Source organism: Pelodiscus sinensis, chromosome 3 (genome assembly GCF_052426305.1).
Source record: "Pelodiscus sinensis isolate ZL-2025 chromosome 3, ASM5242630v1, whole genome shotgun sequence".
NCBI lineage: Eukaryota > Metazoa > Chordata > Testudines > Trionychidae > Pelodiscus > Pelodiscus sinensis.
Window position 1 is genome coordinate 177,541,703 of NC_143054.1, and position 20,376 is coordinate 177,562,078.

Here is a 20,376-nt window from a genome sequence, read left to right on the forward strand (position 1 = left end):
TCCTTTTGCTGCTCAACCTGCTCCAGCCCCCTCTGCCTTCCCTTCCTCCCCCTCACCCCCTGCCTTCCCTTCCTCCCCCACACCCTCTGCCCCCCTCCCCCTGCCTCCCCCTCACCCCTGCCATCGCAGACCCAGCTGCAGCCCCCCGACTGTCCCAGGCCCCACTCTACCCCAAGCATGTTTAGGGCCACGGACCCGAGGTGGCAGACTTTTGTGGGCCAAGCAACACCCTCAGCCCTAAACCTCCCTCCCTCCCTCCCTGTGCCAGATTTACATCCCCCCTCGTCCCCAGTTAAAAAGAGTGCTATTTTAACAAAGTTTATTTTTGAAAACATTTTGCACAGTTTTATTTTGTTACAAAAAGTTATTATTTGCACATTGTTTGATTGTTTTGGTGATAAACATAATGTTTTGGACATAAAACCTGGTGTGTGTGTGTTAACTGTCTGGAGACTGGTGCAGGGATGGGGTGTGGGAGAAAAGGTCTTAGGGGGGTGCCAGGCCACGGCCCCATTGGGGAAACCCTGGGGAGAGTCACTGGGCTCCTGCTGAGAATCTCTCATGCAGGCCTTCCCGTATGCAGACCCCCACCTGATGGGCTTTGCGGATGGCAGCTGTCCGGGGCTTTTCTGTTGATGTATGGGGCTGCTCGATGGGGTGGTACGTGGATTGGGATACGAGTTCGATCGAGCGCTCCTCCACAGTTCAGGAATCCTAGCCCAGCAAAACCGGCCATGAGGGTGTCCAGGTCTCGGAAGCAGACAATCCTGTTCAGCAGCTCTGAGTCGATGGCCCTCACCACTTGCAGAAATAGACACATACAAACACGCAGAATAGGAAGTTAGAGGGGTTGCCCAAGTCCTTGGGATGTGCCTTCTCTTTCTCTCCCCACCAAGACCCTAGGAGCCCCCCGCCAGGCTGCCCCTCCCAACATTAGGGCAGGGTGAGAATAGGAGCCCTCCCCCACTCCCACTTCATTATCCCCCCCCCCGCCCTTTTCCATTACACTTCCTCTACCCCACATGGACTGTCCCCCGAGAGGTTCTTACCTCCATCAACATGGCGTCAACAGTAGATCTCCCCATGCGAAACTGTAGGGCTGTATCTAGACTGGCCACTTTTTCCAAAAAAGCAGCCGCTTTTCTGGAAAAACTTACCAGCTGTCAACACTGGCTGCTTGAATTTCCGCAAAAGCACTGACGATCTCATGTAAGATTGTCAGTGTTCTTGCGGAAATACTATGCTGCTCCCGTTCAGGCAAAAGTCCTTTTGCGCAAAACTTTTGCGCAGAAGGGCCAGTGTAGACAGCCCAGATTTGTTTTCCACAAAAAAAGCCCCGATCGCGAAAATGGCAATTGGGGCTTTTTTGTGGAAAAGCGCGTCTAGATTGGCACGGACGCTTTTCCGCAAAAAGTGCTTTTGCGGAAAAGCATCCGTGCCAATCTAGACGCTCTTTTCCGAAAATGCTTTTAACGGAAAACTTTTCCGTTAAAAGCATTTCCGGAAAATCATGCAGTGTAGACGTAGCCTAGCTGTCGGGGATGCCCAGCTTCCAGAGGGCAATAGCCACCTTCTTCTCCAGGGGGATGGCGGAGCGCAGGTGGGTGTCCTGTCATTGCAAGGCAGGGGCGAGCCAGGTACACATTCCTGGAAGGTGGCCTTACACATTCTAAAGTTTCGGAGCCAAGCCTGGTCATCTCACTGCTCCATGATGAGCTGGTCCCACCAGTCTGAACTTGTCTCCAGCTTCCAAAATCACCTCTCTGGGAAGAAGTTCGGTGCCAAGAACAGTGTTGCTGCAGCCCGAACGAAGGGCTCAAGGCTGGGTTCTGAATCCAGACCTGGCATGAACATCATGAAGGTCTCATGGAATTGCAGCAGAACTTGAAGCATTACAGTGTGGGGCCATCGCCTGCCCAGGGGCAGCTCCGCCTCTATGGCAAAAAAAAAAAGGATTGTAAAGCACAAATACCAATCAAAAACAACACTGCTGTGGTGTCCCAGAAAGCAAGACACTCAAAACAAGCACTGCAGAAGCTTCACTGTTCCTCTAGGAGGTAGGTAAGCCTGCTGCAGGAGCAGAGGAACAGCAGTTCAGGGGGAGTCCCTTTAAGCATGTGTCTCTGCAAAGAGCATGCTGTAGGACCCGGAAATAAAGGCTGCAGAAGTGCTTCCAGGTGCCCTTTTTTCGACAGAGCGTCCAGGCAGTCTGGACGCTCTTTTTCGAAAAAGCGATCCGCTTAGTGCAATCTAGATGCTCTTTTTTGAAAAAGCCTCTTTTGAAAAAGGCATTTAGTCTAGATGTAGCCTTAGTCATATAGTGCTTTTGTTCCCATTTTTCTTTGTTTTCTTAAATATTAGTGTGTTCTTCTTATGATCTGTACATATATACAGTTGCGTATTTTAGTCCACATGCCACTTTCTGCTTCATGCGCTATCCATGTTTCACATAACTGAGTTTGTGACTTGGGTCGAGTGGGTGTTGAGGAAGATAAATCTGTGTTGGCTTCTCTGTCTGTTTTGGGAACCTTCATTGTATGTTTATAGTATGGCAAAAGAAAAATCCCAACAATTCATTGTATTGTAGTAAGAAATAAAAAAAATCTGTTAATATATTTTACAAAATTAATCAAATGCTTTTTATTTTATTCATATGAAAAGAAGGATAATTTTCCTTATTTGTGGCGTAAAAAAAAATCCTCTCATTTTCCTGTAAGAACACAGGCTATGTCTATACTGCATGCTTATTTCAAAATGAGGGGTATGTCTACACTACCCCGCTAGTTCAAACTAGTGGGGTAATGTAGGCATACCGCACTTGCAAATGAAACCCGGGATTTGAATTTCCCGGGTTTCATTTGCATAAGCGGGGAGCCGCCATTTTTAAAACCCCGCTGGTTCGAACCCCGTGAGCGCGGCTACACGGGGCTCGAACTAGGTAGTTCGGACTAGGATTCCTATTCCGAACTACCGGTACTACCTAGTTCGAGCCCCGTGTAGCCGCGCTGCACGGGGTTCGAACCAGCGGGGTTTTAAAAATGGCGGCTCCCCGCTTATGCAAATGAAGCCCGGGAAATTCAAATCCCAGGCTTCATTTGCAAGTGCGGTATGCCTACATTACCCTCCTAGTTCGATCTAGGAGGGTAGTGTAGACATACCCTAAGTTATTCTGAAATAGCTTATTTTGAAATAGCATGTCTACATTGCATGGAAGCCTCAAAATTAGTTTGAGACAGGCTTCTCTAATGTAGGCATGCTATGTTGATTTATTTCTCCCCAGTGCCTCCTGGGGCTCTAACTTAGAATGGCCCTCGTGAGGGGCTGTTTCGAAATAGCAGCAGTGGAGCATCTACACACGCCTTATTTCAAAATAGCTATTTTGCAAAAGGAGTTATTCCTCGTAGAATGAGGTTTACAGATTTCAGAATAAGCCGTCCATTATTTCAAAATTATTTTGAAATAACAGAATGGCTGTGTAGACGCTCACATTGTTATTTCAAAACAACATTAGTTATCTCAAAATAACGGTGCAGGGTAGGAGCACCCATAGACAAAATAGCACTAACTTTCACAGAAATATCCTGGTAAAATAATACTGCTTTAGTACCATTATTTGGTAATTCAGCATAAACTTCTATTAAAAAAAAACCAAATCAGGATATTGGAAAAAACCAATCCACATACAAGTTTCTAATGGTTTGCTTATTACCTGAGTGCTAGTCATATTATACAATTAATAATTTAGCTTTAAGCTTGAGGGTTATCAACATCCTACATACCCTATTGCCTCTTGTATTCTCTATTGCCATTTTGTAGCCCTATGTATTCTATGCATGTGGGCAGGCAGGGGGCTCAACACGTTGTCCCACCCCAAGCATCAGCTCTGCAGCTCCCATTGATTGGGAACCACAGCCAGTGGGTGCTATGGGGGCAGTGCCTGCAGACAGTTCTATGTGCTGCTCTGCCTGGCCACACCTCCACCTAGGAGCCAGAGAGGGGACATGCTGCTGCTTCCGGGAGCTGCTTGAAGTATGTGCTGCCTGGAGCTTGCACCCTGTCCCATTCCTGTGCCCCAATCCCCCTGCCCTAGCCCTGATCCCTCTCCTGCCCTCTGAACCCATCAATCCCAGACTGGAGCACTTTCCTGCACCCTAAACTCCTCATCCTCAGTCCCACCCCAGCACCGACTCTCCCAGCCAGAGCCCTCATCTCGCCCCTCATGCCCAAACCCTCTGCCCCAGCCCTGATTCCCCTCCCACCCTCTGAACCTCTTGGTTCCAGCTCAGAACATCCTCCTACACCCCAAACCTTTCCAGCCCCACTCCAGAGTCTGCCCCCCCAGTCAGAACTTTCAGAGTCCCCTACGTCCCAGCCCCCTGCCCCAGTCCAGAGCCCCTTCCCACACTCCATTCATCAGCCTGGAGCCCCCTGCTGTACCTCAAATTCCTCATCCTTAGCCCCAGTCCAGAGCCTGTATCCCCAGCTAGAGTCCTCTGCTCTCTCTCCCCGCTTTGCTCCCGACATCCCAATCCCCTGCCCTAGTGTGAGGAAGGAAGGTTGGGAGAGCAAATGACAGAGGGAGGAGAATGGAATGGGCAGAATCAGGGCTTCCAAGAAAGGGCAGGGTGGGGCAGGACTGTGGAGGAGGTGTGCGGTAGGGGTGGAGCAAGGGTGTTCAGTTTTGTGTGAGTAGAAATTTGGCAACCCTAACTTGACATAATTTAGGGACTCCAAATGTCATAATCTGGCCTTGCTTTGCATGTTACCTCTGCCACCCCCTCGCCTCCCATTGGCTGCATTTCCTAGCCAACAGGAACTGCAGAATCAGCTCTCTGGGTCGGGGTAGCACATAGAGATCCCCTACCACCCTCACCCATTACTAGGGGCCACAGGGACCTGCTGGCCACTTTCAAGAGCAGTGTGGGGACCAGGACAGGCAGGAAATATATACCTATCCCACATATGTCTGTGTACAGGGCACTCAGGTTTTTCTGGCTTGGCTCTTCTCCAGTTTTGGTTTCTTTTGTATCACAGCTGCAAACTAAGAAGAAAGCATCTTCTGTAGACAAGTGGTTCAGGAGACAGACTCAGTGTAATAATAAAACATTTATGTCACAGCACCCACCTGCTGTTAATGCTCTGTCATTTCATTTTTAAAGACGGAAGGAAACAGGGAATGACTCACAAGTGAGATATATCGGACTTTATTACAACAAAGATAAAAAAACCCTTTAAAAACACACAACAGTTATTAAATCGAAATATGCTGGCCAAAAATATTTGTAAAATACACTGTTATGCTCTGATAACCTCTTTAAACAGCTTGTAGATTTCAACTCATTTTATATTTAATTCTTTTCATAACAATTTTTCACCGGCAACAGTGGTGGACTTTGGCATAGGTAAACTCACAGCAATCTTGCTTCTCACACTAATGGATCATTTTTCCTGTGTGCCTGGTAATAATAATAATAGAAACTAGAGGCAATTCAAGATGATAGAAACCTGATTTCAGTGATGTGGGTCAGTGAGGAAGCTAGGGTATGTCTACACTACAAAGTTAATTCGAACTAACAGATGTTAGTTCGAATTAACTTTGATAGGCACTACACATAAAAACCGCTAGTTCGAACTTAATTCGAACTAGCGGAGCGCTTAATTCGAACTAGGTAAACCTCATTCTACGAGGACTAACGCCTAGTTCAAATTAAGTAGTTCGAATTAAGGGCTGTGTAGCCCCTTAATTCGAACTAGTGGGAGGCTAGCCCTCCCCAGCTTTTCCTGGTGGCCACTCTGGGCACCACCAGGGAAACTCTTTTGCCCCCCTCCCGGCCCCAGAGCCCTTAAAGGGGCACGGTCTGGCTACGGTGCCCGTGCCAGGTGCAAACCTGCCAGCACCCAGCTAGCAGACCCTGCACCTGGCACGGCACGAACCAGCCACCCGCTGCCACCCAGCCCTCCGCCTCTTCCCAGGACCAGGCTGGCGGCTCCCAGGAGCCTGCCCAGGGCCACAAGAGGCGGGCGCCCGCCTGGTCTAGTGCGGACATCGTGGACCTCATCCACAACTTCCGCACTAGGCACAGGAAAGTGGCCGTCTAGGGCAGGATAGCTGCCAGCCTGGCCACCCAGGAGCAGGTTTGCATGAAAATCAAGGTGGTCCAATAAGACCCCCGACCCTGAGCCCTGATCTTAGAACGGCTGTACTGGGTCAGACCAAAGGTCCATCTAGCCAAGTAGCCTGTCTGTTGACAGCGGCCAACACCAGTTACCCCAGAGGGGATGGACCGAAGACAATGACCAAGCCATTTGTCTCGTGCCATCCATCTCCAGCCTTCCAAAACAGAGGCCAGGGACACCATTTCTATCCCCTGGCTAATACCACTCCATGGACCCAGCCTCCATGAATTATCTGACTTCTCTTTAAACTCTGTTCTAGTTCTAGCCTTCACAGCCTCCTGCAGCAAGGAGTTCCACAGGTTAACTATTTGATTTGTGAAGAAGAACTTTCTGTTATTAGTTTGAAGCCTGCTACCCATTCATTTCATTTGGTGTCCTCTAGTCCTTCTATTATGGGAACTAATGAAGAACTTTTCTTTATGCACCCTCTCCACACCACTCATGCTTTTAGAGACCTCTATCATATCCCCCCCTCAGTCTCCTCTTTTCTAAGCTGAAAAGTCCCAGTCTCTTTAGCCTCTCTTCATATGGGACCTGTTCTAAACCCCTGATCATTTTAGTTGCCCTCCCCTATCCCACCCTCTCTCTTCCCCTCTCCCACCTCCTTTTCCCAGTCTCCCCAAGTTTTGTTCAATAAAGAGAGTTTCTATTTTTGAACACACGTGTCCTTTATTTTGTACATCAGGAAGGGGGGCTAGGGAGGGGTAAGTGGAAGGAGGTGAGGGAGGAATGGGGTACGAGCCCCCGATGGGGAGGACTGGGGTGGCTCTGCGGGCTCCTCAGGTGGAAGCTCTCCTGCAGTCCCCTGATTGACCCCCCCCAGATGACAGCCTGCGGCAAGTGCAGCCGGGCTGATGGCCAAGTGCTGTGATGTGCCGAGTGTGGGCATTCAGGGCACTCCAAGCCAGGACTGCTTTGCTGTCCCTCATCGAGTTAGACAAGCGAGCGGAGAACCCCTGAGAACTGTCTGTCCGGGGTGTGGGTCGGGTCCCTTTAAGCACAGCCCTCTGCTAGCCTGAGACAGCAGCTCCACGCTCTAAGTCCTAATCTGATGCCCTGCCGGCACTGCTTCCGGCCATCCTTAACCTCGGTTCAGGGTCCACTCAATGTGGACATGCTAGTTCGAATTAGCAAAACGCCAATTCGAACTAGTTTTTAGGTCTAGATGCACTAATTCAAATTAGCTTAGTTCGAATTAACTAATTCGAATTAAGTTAGTTTGAATTAGTGCTGTAGTGTAGACATACCCCTAGTGAGTAACCTGCATAGTTGGGAACAGAGCTGTAGATTCCATAGGATGGATCAAAGTGGCTACCCAGACCCCATACTTTTGGGGGCCCCTGGCAGCTGCCCTATTCTATGCATGGGAGAGACCTGGGGTAATCAGGGGGTCTGGCACAGGGCGATAGTAGCAGTCACCCTCCTGCACTTATGACACGGGTGGTGGGAGATGGAGTGGCCCACAAATGGCTTCACCCCACCACACTGCCCTCTCCCAGTCTACTGCATTCTGCTTCTCCATAATTCCCCCAGGCTGCGTTGCTCAATGGAGGGGTCAAGGGGGCAGAGTAGCAGTGGGGCTTGTGGAAGAGGTGGAGGAGAGTTGGGGCCTGCAGTGGGGAGTGTTTGTCCTGGGCCCAGCATCTGGGGCACTGCAAGAGGCTGCCTCAGGCCCTTCACCCCCTCCGCCCCGCCCCTTTGGGACAACGTGGTTGGAAGTCAGACCTCTGTGGGTCTTTCATTAGAGCTCTCAGTTGAAATGATTAAGGGTATGTTTAAACTATCAAGTTTCGTCAACAACGCTTATATCAACATCCCAAAGTTGACAAAACAAAAATGGCCAGAAAGGGGACAGATCATGTCCACATGGGGCACCATCACTGACAGCGTGAACAATGCATTGTGGGTATGTAACCCACAGTACAGTGTTGTGGGAAGACAGAGCTGATGCCTGTGAATCTTAGAGATTCCTTCCAAACTCTCCCACAGTCTCCCAGTTGCCAGAAGTGGCATCATGAGTAGCTCTGCGTGCTCATGAATGTCAAAGCAACACAACAGCTTGTCCACCTCACCTTGCAGCAGCAGTCTGCCTGCCACTGTGTTCCTAGTGCAGGGCAAAACAGGAGCACTCCAAATGATTTGCTCTTTGTTCCTCAAATGGAGCATCTCACTCAGCTGTCAGATACTTCCCAGAGCTTTGAAAGGGGAAAAGTGCAAGCCTGCAGGGCAGCAGAGATCAAAACACTGAGCATAGCCATCAGGGCAGGTATAGTGGGGTACTGGTGGAAACTAGTTCTGTTTACAAAACAAACAGCAATGCGTATACTGACTCTTTGTCACAATAAAGGGAGGAGAAAAGAAAAAAGGCTCTCATAGGGTGGAAGTTTTTTGTTGCTGAAACTGGACATTTTTCCCAACAAAAGTCACATTGCAGTGTGTACACTCTGACTGTTGGTGACAAAACCTTATAGTGTACTATAGACAAAGCCTAAGATATCCTCCACCAGAGTAGTTTGCATTCATGATTAGAAAAGTGCCTTTAGATGTGGTGAAGCAAAATGCAGGACAATGTAGCACTTTAAAGACTAACAAGATGGTTTATTAGATGATGAGCTTTCGTGGGCCAGACCCACTTCCTCAGATCAAATAGTGGAAGAAAATAGTCACAACCATATATACCAAAGGATACAATTTAAAAAAATGAACACATATGAAAAGGACAAATCACATTTCAGAACAGGAGGGGGATGCAGGGGGGGGGGAAGGAAGGAAGGTAAGTGTCTGTGAATTGATGATATTAGAGGTGGGGAGAGTGGGATGTTTGTGAGTTAATGGTATTAGAGGTGATAATTGGGGAAGCTATCTTGGTAATGGGTAAGATAGCTTGAGTGTTTGTTCATTCCTTTTTGGAGAGTGTCGAATTTTTACATGAATGACAGTTCAGAGGATTCCCTTTCAAGTGCAGATGTAAAAGGTCTTTGTAGCATAATGCAGGTGGTTGCCATTTTAACCAGAAAGGACACTCTCTCAATGACTTAACCACCTGCATTCTGCTACAAAGACCTTTTACATCTGCACTTGAAAGGGAATCCTCTGAACTGTCATTCATGTTAAAATTCGACACTCTCCAAAAAGGAATGAACAAACACTCAAGCTATCTTACCCATTACCAAGATAGCTTCCCCAATTATCACCTCTAATACCATTAACTCACACACATCCCACTCTCCCCACCTCTAATATCATCAATTCACAGACACTTACCTTCCTTTCCCCCCCCCCCTCCGCATCCCCTTCCTGTTCTGAAATGTGATTTGTCCTTTTCATATGTGTTCATTTTTTTAAATTGTATCCTTTGGTATATATGGTTGTGACTATTTTCTTCCACTATTTGATCTGAGGAAGTGGGTCTGGCCCACGAAAGCTCATCATCTAATAAACCATCTTGTTAGTCTTTAAAGTGCTACATTGTCCTGCATTTTGCTTCAGCTACCCCAGACTAAAACGGCTACATTTCTATCACTATTTTAGATGTGGTGAGATTGTCGTGAATATAATTGTTTGTTAAAGATTCCGCAGGTTTTTTTTCCTGAAAGCACTCTATGTATGTAATGATCAAGAGTGTGGGGTGTCCAGTCAGATGATTTCTGTTTCTTGTGACTGTAGGCGGGGGTGTGATAAATGCAGTCGGTGTCATCATTGTTGTAAAAGAATTCTTTGAGGCTTGAATCTCAATCCTTGATAGAAATCTAAGCAAATCCATACTAGTATGTATAGTAAACACCATGGGCTTAAATGCTCTTTCTTTGTCTAGAGCCACAATCAAAATTTATTTCAGTAGAGGTACTGGTATATGAGAAATGCAGTTTCTTCATTAAAGTCAGAAGAAGATAGGTATACTGTATTCTGCCTCAGTGTTGTAACTATTTAAGAAATATGATATAACTGAATATTAGTTCTGAAAATGCTAAAGCGTTTTTTATTATGCAAAATTCATTTAGGAGTTTGCTGTGGCTTTTTGCCAATGAAATCTACTGTGGTGTTTTTTATGTGTTTTTATGAAGAGCTATATTTTCTAATGGAGTATCAATTATTAAAATGTATTCTCTGCATCAGTTGCTTTAAAAGTGGTAAAGGTTGCAGGCTAAACATATAGATCCTACCAGCCAACATTTAATCAGATTAATTTAAATGGTAAATCATGTAATGCAAGTCAATCAATGGTACATGAAGAAGCCAAATTACAAGACATTAAATGTAAGGCTTATTAATTAGAAATATTTTGAAAGGGCAGTTTCCACAGATTATGTTTTCTTTACCACTTTGTTGTTGATATTCCGTTATAGCAAATTTTATGAGTCTGTTTATCTATATTGTAATCATGGTCATAATACCTAAGCACCACAATGTAGTTATCTTTTTCTTTAAAGACAACATGTAAAAACTCATGTGAATTAATCAGTTTGCCAAGTGATGAGAAAATAAATTAAAAGAATCAAAATATCCAGAGCCAGCATTTCAACATAAAATATCTTTGGCTAACTTTTTCTGCCAGCAAGAATTAGCATACATATGTTTTTTACTACAAAATGCCTCGGCATTTCTTTACATATGCATATCTCTGCATGTGCAAATTAAGTAGCTGGGCTACCTACTCAGTGCTTTCAAATGTGGACATCCACAGATAGTACAAGACAGAATTTGTGAGTACGTTTTTGCATGCACAAAATTGGAGGCTAGTTAGAAGTCAGCTGAAATTTTGGTCAGTGGAATATTCAAAGACAGTGGGATGCTCAGTTAAAGCATATGGAATCATTGCAAGATCTGTGAGTGCTAAAAGATCTTATTCAGTCTTGAATTTAAACTGATTCCTACATTCAAAGGGAAAAATCCAAGCTGCAAGTCCCGGTTTTATTCTTTGTAAGAAATTTACTGCCCTCAGCTGAAAAATAGCCAAGAAAGTAATTGACATGGCTGCAAACTTACCCCTGGGTCTCTACTATTCTTGTGTTTCATCTAGCCACATTTCACTTGTAATGAAAAGGGACTTTCAAAGAAAAAATATTAAGAATTCCTAGTGCTGGTTGTAGTTGCAGTGAGAAATGTTTTTCACTTCTTGTATCACAAAAGAATCTGTACTTTTCTATGGAAGTCAGACTTGTGGGATTGACATTGGGGATGTGCTAAGCATGCTAATGAGGGGGCCCGGTACTCCCCTTGCTGACTAATTCAAAAGGTTCATGCTGCTCGAAGAGTCAATGTCCCTGGCTGAGTCTCTTTCCCTAACAAGGAGGAACACACAGTCTTTGAAGCAGAAAAATTCCTGAAACATAGTGACTGTGAAGGGAAGAGAGTTTCTTTTCTTGATTGGGAAGACTGTCTGCATCAGTGGTGGGGTGGTAGCCGAAACCACTGCTTGTCAGGGACATGAGCCTCCCTGCCAAAGGTCCTCGGTCAGTGTTTGCTGGTCAGAGAGCCCCCATTACAACTTTGTTTAAACAAAAATTGAAAAGGTATCTGTGGTGAGGATCTATTTCCTTCTTTCCTTCCTCCATCTCCAGATGGGGCTTTGCATCAATCTTTAGTCCATTCATAAAATGGTGGTAATTCCCACTGGGCCTCATTGCACTAGCAATTCAGGGAAGAATCAGAAGAGAGAGCTGCAGTGAAGAAGATGGAGACAGCTCATTTACCGGGGTGAGGCACCACAAATGCATATTGTTTAGTTTTTTAATGTGTACTCCTTGGCCTCGTGTAGTTGATCAAATGCTCCTTTAGAAAGATTAGCTCCTTGTGCAGCTAGCAGCCTCCCTGGCCTGGAAGACAGTGACTAATTTCAGCTGGGTAAAGCCAAAAGGGACAAATCTTGCAGGCACACAAGCCTTCCAAATGCAGTATAAATTCCATGCACAAGGACAAACAATGTAACAGGAGAAATCCTCATGCTTGCTGCTGTTTGTATATGATACATAAAATGTTTGGAGAAGCATAAAGAGGGCCATAAAAGCCCTGAATCTGGTTGGGGAGAATTCTCCTTGTGTGGAAACAGCTGCAAAGTGTCCTCCTAAGCCATATGTGTCATGAGTGGTCTCAGCAGCCAGTGCTGAGGAAATTTTGGGCAGCACTGCAGCTCATAGGAGAGCCTCAGTCTTATCTGCATTCAACTTCAGCTTATTTGACTTCATCCAGGCCATCACCACCTCCTGACACCAGTTTAGATCAGTACCATCTTACTATATAGTTTAGAAATGTATGTCTGTCTTTCCATTTGTGAGTCCATTTGTTCAAGAACTCCCCTCAACTGGTAAGAGGTAGGAACACCAAATCTGGTATACAGCTTCCTCTTCTCATCATTTTTAGAGCAAAGTCAGGATTTGGTTATGCCAGGATAATGGGACGTGCTTGGAATTCAGTTGTTTCTCATAAAATGGAAAGGGAGGGGTCTGGTAGGAGGGACAGTAATACTGCAGAATGACCACAGGGGGCAGCAAGTGGTTGGAGGTGGGGACTAAGACAACCATAAGCCCATTGGGCCAGCAGGGGGAAGGGATGGACAAAGACACAGCTATCTACTGTATATTATAGAGAGTTTTTCTGCTTGTGTGTCTGTTTGTCCCGTACCTGGGGATATTCAGCCTTCCCCTGGCTGTTCTCGCTTCAGTTGCCACAGACAGGTGCTTCTTATCTGAACTCAAGGTGCTGTGGTGGGAGAGGGCTGGGATTTTCTTCTCTCCCCGGGGCACCCTGCCTACTAAATCCCTCATCCCCAGCCCCACCCCAATGGGCAATGATTTAAATGAAGAAAAACAACACTTATTTGAGTTAAGGACTCGAATAACACCAGGTAAATCTTCTAGTGATAAATGTTAACACAGGTCCTCATGCAGAGGACACCATTTGGACACCACACAATTAACTTTTTGCGATGCTGAAAATTGACTATTTATTCCTATTGTATGTAGTGTCGTCATAGCTATGTCAGTGCCAGAAAGACAAGATGAATGACATTTTTTATTGGACCAACTTCTGTTGGTGAGAGTTTCACACTTTTGAGGTCACAGAGCTCTTCTTAGGTCACTCTACCTTGAATGGTCCTTTACAATATGTCCTTACAACTTATGTTAAACAACGTGTTCCCACGTGCATTTTGCTGTGATGCTAGGAGACCTTTTCCCAGACCTGCCAAATTGCTCTGTGCGTCTCTAAAGCTTGTCTCATGCAGGAACAGAAGATGGTCAAATAAAAGATATTACCTCATCTACCTCATCTCTCTAATATTCATTCCTATTCCTTTTTTCAGTCTGCTGGCCAGTTCATAATCCAGGGGTAGGGAAACTTTTTTAGATCAGGGGCCACTTACCCACATTAAAATCAGTCGGGGGCCCCACACAAGTGAGAAGTTAAAAATAAAACCCTCACTGATGTGTCCCCCAACTGAGGAGGAGAAAGACACTCCCCACATTCTCCTCCCACTCCTGAGTTTAGGGGGGGGGGGCCTAATGGATTTTGTGGGGTACTACGGGGGCTGGAGTGCCAGTGTAGGCTTTCCAGTGCTGGAAGGGGGGGCCCTGAGCCTCGGGGGCCTGATCCAGGCAATCTGGGTGCTGCATCTGTCCCCTGGGGCTGAGGTTCCCCACCCCTTGTATAATCAATGGCAGAATTTGACCTCTTGCCCCATGACAGTAAGTTTATTAACAGATTTTTGTTGGGGACATTATCCAAGACTTTTGAAAGTCCAAATAAGTTATATCAACTAATTAATTATGATTAATTATTGGTGTTAATGTAGTATTGAGGCCTGTGATCATGGGCCAAGACTCCACTGTGCTAGGTGCAACACAGAACAAAACGAAGGCCCCTGCCTCAGTGAACTTACATCTAAATATGAGACAACAGATAAACCCAGCCAGATGGGATAGAAATAAGGAGACAATAATGCTCCTCCCACAATTTTGCCATAATATTCCTTTACAGAAGCTGTGCTGGCTTGTTCCTTATTGTTTTGCATTTACCTATGAGCTGTAAAATTCTGTTTTTAACTCTCTTTCAACAAGTCTATTGGAGGGGAAAGTAAGGTGTACATATTTGTGGCTGCTGGGACCAAACTTTCCTGTCTAGTTCATTTACTTTCTCAGTGCCATGTGATACTCATTTTAACCAGAATTCTCCATCTGAATCGGTGTCTAGTTGATGGTCCAGGATGGCCCTCCACATGAATGGTTTTGAAAATGGCTAAAATGGGGGATTTGCCTAACTTATTTTTTCTTGACTAAATTAGTCATAGGGATCTTAGTTATGTGATTGTTGGTGATAAATAATTGCACTCTTTGCACAAGCGCTGTAATATGCATAACTATGCACATGACATTTGGTTTAAACACACCTACTTTTTAATATGTTAGACATGTGGTAATCAGCCGGCATCTAGAAGCCAGAGCTTTCATTTCTTTTCCTGTGATTGGGATTAGTACAATAGTTAATGGCATAAGAATTCTTATTTGAATGCTTTACTACCTCTTAGAATTAATATGTTCAATGTGAAAAATAATTTTTAATCAGACTTCATGAAGTAACAATCTAACCTGTGACAAAGTCTGGCTGAGCAGCTGTAACCGAGTAACGGCAGGCCCTTTCCTTGCCCTAAAATGATAAAATCCCTTTTCCCTATAAGGTAAGCAAGGATTACCTCGAGTCAGCTAGAGACACTGAGTCCAATTAATGGTTGCCTGAGAGTTTTCAAAATGTACACTCCGACTTCTCCTCTAGTCGGGAGGTGGATAACCCCCCCACTCTGCCTAAGGCTCTGCTCCCACTCCACGCTTCCCCTTAGCCCCCGCACTGCCTCTTTACTGCTCCCCAAGTCACTCCATCCCCACTCCTCCCCCTCCCCCTCCCATCAGATGTTTAACAGGGGGGTGGGGAGGGAGTTGGTCAGTGGGGCCATTAGTGGGCAAGAGGTGTAGGGGGGTGGTAGGTGGGAATGGGGAGGGGAATTAGGCTGCTGGTGGATGCACAGCACCCACTTTTTCTGGTGGGTGCACAGCCCTAGAGCACTAATGAAGCGGAGCGGAGCAGAGACAAGCTGCTTCAGGGCTAGTGGCAGCAGGAGAAAGGCTGCCCTCAGCTGGATGGCTGCTCTCCCAATGCAGAGAAAGCTACCTAAGCTGACTGCCTGACTAGAGAAAGGACCGGCACTCCAGGACCAATAACTCAGGCTCTCTCTAGACTGCAAAGAAAAGTCGGAAAAAGATACACAAATTGCAAACCACAATCTTTTTTTCGGAAGAGTCTTTTCCCAAATTTGGCCTGTCTACATGGGGCCAAATTTTGGAAAAATCTCCTCTTTCAGAACATCCCTTATTCCTCATACAATGAGGAATACAGGGATGCCGAAAGAACACGTCCGCTTTTTCAGAAACTGTTCTGTAAAAGTGGACACATTCCTTGGATGCGGCAGAGCTTCTCCGGGATACCTCCAGGATCCCCCCCCGTAGAAAAATAAATACCATTCCAGGCTTCCTGCTCCAGAGAAGGAAAGCCAACCCCACCCCATTTTTTTTCTTTGAATCACCAAATGTGGTAGAAGGAGAAGTCACAGGAAACATCTTTCACCCAATAGCCCCAGAAGTGTACCCTTGTAGTAAAAGCGCATGAAATATTTATAGGGCCTGATTCTCGGTTATCTGGTGCCTTGTGTAGTCATTTAGACCAGTGCAACATGGGCGAACTGTAAAACATTACCATCCTCAGTGAACTCTTGTGGTAATGAGTTTCACAGATTAACAATGCAATTGTATAAAAACGTCACTTACATGCTGCCTAATTTTCTGCAAATGTTGCTTGCTTTTTTTAGAGCTCAGCGAGATCTGTGAAACAAGCCACACTTGAAATTTGGTGCTCAAGGTGTTTAAGTGGTGCAAAGCCTCTGACCAGAATGGATGTGGAAAATGCTTTTTTTCTGCTCAAGTATATAAAAAACAGGTCCACAAACTTTACAAAAATTACTTTAAGCCACAGAGCTCTGGAATGGGTATCAGAATAGAGGAAATTTTACTTAGGTTTAAAGTTCCTTCTAGCTTAGAATTTGCTTCTTTTCGGTTATGAATTAACAATCGATAGGGTCTCTCATTATGGGTCATGTGTCTAATGAAGCAGGTTTCCAAGGAATGTGCACGTAGTAGACTACATTTTCTACTTATGTGAATTGATGTGGCTCTGCTAAAACCAATAAAACTATGCTAATGTACACCAGTAGAACATTTGCTCAGTATTAGTAACACATACAGAATGCGGTGAGCATACAGAAGTCATTTTTCTCATAATATTATAAATAGATATGTGACCGCTAAAAAGATATGTATCATTTTGCTGTTTATTCAGTACTTTCAGGCTGTCACTTCTAATTTATACCCTTTCCATATCACAGACTCTGTTCATTTGCCCTTGTTGAAATTACTTTCAAAGTGTACCTCCAAGAAATTCCTCACTTGATAGTCTATACTAGGCCTGGGCAAAATAGGGCTCGCGGACTGGATACAGCCTGTGGATGCTGAGGGGGGCCCCAGGCAGGTTCCCCGCTTGCCTTGCCCCACCCACACACCACTCAGAAATGCAGCTGCAGGGCAGATTTTCTTTAAAAATTAGAGTCTGGAAGGGAGGAGGTAAAGTTTTAGGCGCTGCTCCCGCCCCCAGCACAATCCCATTGGCCAGTTTCTGGCCAATGGGAGCTGTGTGTTTCAATAACAGGCAGCCACGAAATGCGTGGAGCTCCAGAGCAGGGGCGGGGCAGGCTGTGCAGGGGCGGGGCAGGCAGCAGTGTTCTCTCTCAGCTGGGAGGCAGCACAACTTCACAGGTGATTAATCAGCCCGCCCAGTCAGAGGCTCAGGGCTTCCTGCATGCAGCTGACTGACTGTGCTGAGCTGATTAATCATCTGTAAAGCTGTTGCACAGTGGAGAGGGAACACTGGCAAGCAGAGACGCTGATTCAGGAATGGCTGCTGGCTGGCAAGTCTTCCTCCCTTCCCCAACCTTCTGCCCCCCACTACTGCCTCCTACTGCGCATACCCAAATCCTCTGCCCCACTCCTGTACCCATATTCCCTCCCAGATCTGGCACCCCAGTCCTCTGCCTCAGATCACAGTCCCCTCCTGCCCTAGCTCATAACCCACATCCTTGCACCCCCTTCTGTACCCCAATTTCCTGTCCTGGTCACAATCCAACCCTTTGCACCTGAGCCCAGTGCTCCAGGTCACAACTGCCTCCTTCACCCAAACTCCCTCCCTTACACCAGGCTCCCTTCCACACCCAACCTCTGTCCCAGACCCTGTACCTCCTTCATTAAGATCATAGAAGAGTATGGCCCTTGACCACTTTACAAATTCTTGGAGTGCTCCCCATCAAAATGATTGCCCACCTCTGGTCTATAGAGAGGTGCCAGCCACAACTGCAGCAGAATTGACTAAACTCCCAACTCTGTCTCCTGATGTCAGCATACATTTTTTTTATGCCCACCCAGTTCTTGGTCTCTCACCTGGGGCTTACAATTGGTCCTGGTTGTGGTAGTGTTTTTTTTATTTTCCTTTCAGTCACTAAAGTGACCTAGTCCCAGATTTGTGACTCTGCTTTGTAGCAGTGTCTGATGTGGTCTTCCTAATAGCATGTGTCAAAATTGTATTTCACCTCCAGGGAGCAATGCACTTTCTATCTCTCTCTGCTACTTTCCCCTCCCCTTTCCATATATAGACACACTATGAGGTGCAATATTCATGGAGAGACATATACACATACAGACTTGTATAATGACCTTTGGTCATGGCCTACCATTTTCTGTTAACAATTTTGGGGTGTTTTTTTTAACAATACAGCAAGCATGGTAATTTAAAATTACCCTGACCCACTTTCACTGATCGGATGCATCAGTTTCCATGGCAGCAGCAGTAGAGGGAACTTTAGTTTCAAAGGCTTTGCAGACAAATGCATTCTGCTTCAACAGGCTTCAGGTCGACAGTCGTGGAAATCAGTTTGAAGTTACTAGGCTCAGACTGTTTTGGAGATCTTTGAATCCTGTTCTGCATGCTGTCCTCCTCCTCTGAGCAATTCATAATTCTCCCTAAGCTTCTCTTGGGACCCCTCAACCTATCCAGGTTTCTCTAATGCCTTGCATTTCAGCGCCTGCTGCCCATGAGATGTCCTTGACGTCTTCACTCCCGCCTGCTACTTTCTTCACATCAACATTGGATCCTCTCAGCTTTGTCCCCAAACTTCTCTTTTGTTAGCAGACTCAATGCACTATGCCAAGGGAAGCATGAGGCAGAGGAGTGCCGTGAAGCATAGCTTTAGGAGCAATTTATGTGAGGCCTACAACTCATTCTCCCACTTTTAACTAAGGTTGCCAAGTATCTAATCACACAAACCCAAGCACACTTGCCCTTTCCTGCCCCTACCCCAGGACCCCACCTCAGTCACTCTGTCCTCTCCCCATCACTTGCTTTCCTTTACACTCACTCACTGGGGCAAAGGTTGTTGTGTGGGAGCGGATGCAAGCTCTGGGCTGGGGCTGAGAGGTTCAGAATATGGGAGAGGACATGGGGTGGGGGCAAGTTTGGGTGCAGGAAGGGGCTCTAGGCTAGGGCAGAGGGCTGAGGTATAGGAGGGTGTGCAGGTTATGGGAGGGGCTCAGGAGAAGGGCAGGGGGTAGGATGTATGAGGTGGATGTGGGCTCTGGGAGGGAAATTTGTGTGGGAGGGGTCAGGGCTACAGCAGTAGTATGTGCAGTGAGGGAGGGAATGAAGGGCAGGGCTCCAGCTGTGCGGTGCTTATGTCTGGAGGCTCCCAATCAGCAGCAGGCTCCCTCCTTGCCTTAGCCCCACACTGTGCCAGAAGCAGCCAGCGTGTCCCTGCGGCTCCTGCATAGGGGACATGTGGTTCTGTGCACTGCTTCTTCCTGCATACACCATCCTTACAGCTCTCATTGGCCGTAGTTCCCTGTTCCGCAGTCAGGGAGCCTGCCTTAGCCCCATTGTGCCATCGGACTTTTAGCAGCCAGAAATCTCTCAGATTGGCTGCAGTAGCCTCCAGGAGATTGAGCTTAATTCTGGGAGACTCCTGGTGAAACTGGGAGGGCTGGCAACCTCATTAAACCACCACTACTGCTGACCCAGCTGGCATGTGTGATTTGCACATCACCCGCCTCCTCTGCTCTGCTTTATATAAAACCTGAAGAATCTGTGGAGGAGGCAGAGGAAATAATGCATGTCAGCTGGCTCAGCAGCATCTCTGGTGTAGTAACAACTGAGACTCTAGCCATCTTGCTGCATTCAGCATAGATGATGACTAAAATCTGAAGATGTAAAGGCCCACGAAAAGCATAAATATAAATGAATGCCATGAAGGCAAGAATTGAATTTAAAAACCTGATCCTCTCTGATCTGATTTGAACTGTAGTATAGATGGGAGTCAACATCTCTAGCATGTTAACTTTATCAAAAGCTGTTATGCAGATATTTTTGTAATTGTTAACACCAAATTTATGTGAGGGTTTCATGACATCTTTTGGGCCTCGTTTATTGTGTGTGTGCACACGTGCATATAATATTCAGACTGAAAAAAAGGTAACCTTTTATAATGTTGCTGACTGTCCCTGTTTTATCATGAGAGTCCCCAAAATTTCTTTTAAACCCAAGTTCCAGGAGTCTACTGATGACATGAGAATCTTCACTTTTATTTAAGTGTGGAGAAAAGCCTGCAAGCATGAACCAACTGCATCCCGAAGACTCAGAAACCAGAAAGCAAAGAAAAAGAATCCCATATTATTTCATTTGTAAAATCTGATTATTTATAACCAGTCTCATGATTCTGGGGCCTAAGTCATGAATTTTGAAAGCTCGAAGTTGGCAATAGTGTTTTCTATTAAGACAACACAACACTATAGGAATACTTAAAATGTTTGAAAGGTTGGTTTACTATCTGTCACTTACAATATAACCTTCAAAATGCAATCTCATATATTCTATCCTTGCTAACTGAAAATAGAGTAAAGTCTAAATAGTTCTATGTTCCCTTTTTCAGATTGTATTTCTCATTCTATATAAAGTATGTATCCACCTCTTGTTACACTATTGTGTTAGCAAACATCACTTAGTTAACGTGGACAGAGGAAATCACATATTCCTAGGCAGCACTTTCTAAAGCCTAGAGTC

At 45.9% G+C, this 20,376-nt stretch overlaps 1 protein-coding gene across 5 annotated transcripts in view; it reads left to right on the forward strand.

Annotated features, from left to right (window-relative positions):
• The window catches only part of ACYP2 (acylphosphatase 2), a 95,730-nt gene that overhangs the window by 66,843 nt on the left and 8,511 nt on the right, over nucleotides 1–20,376 (forward strand). Inside the window, exon 3 of one of the 5 annotated variants that reach the window (XM_089777515.1) lies at nucleotides 16,031–16,158. The exons of the other annotated variants lie outside the window; for them this stretch is intronic. Within the exon in view, the coding sequence (XP_089633641.1) occupies nucleotides 16,031–16,158 (128 nt within the window). The remainder of the gene's footprint in view (nucleotides 1–16,030; nucleotides 16,159–20,376) is intronic. 5 annotated transcript variants of the gene reach the window in all.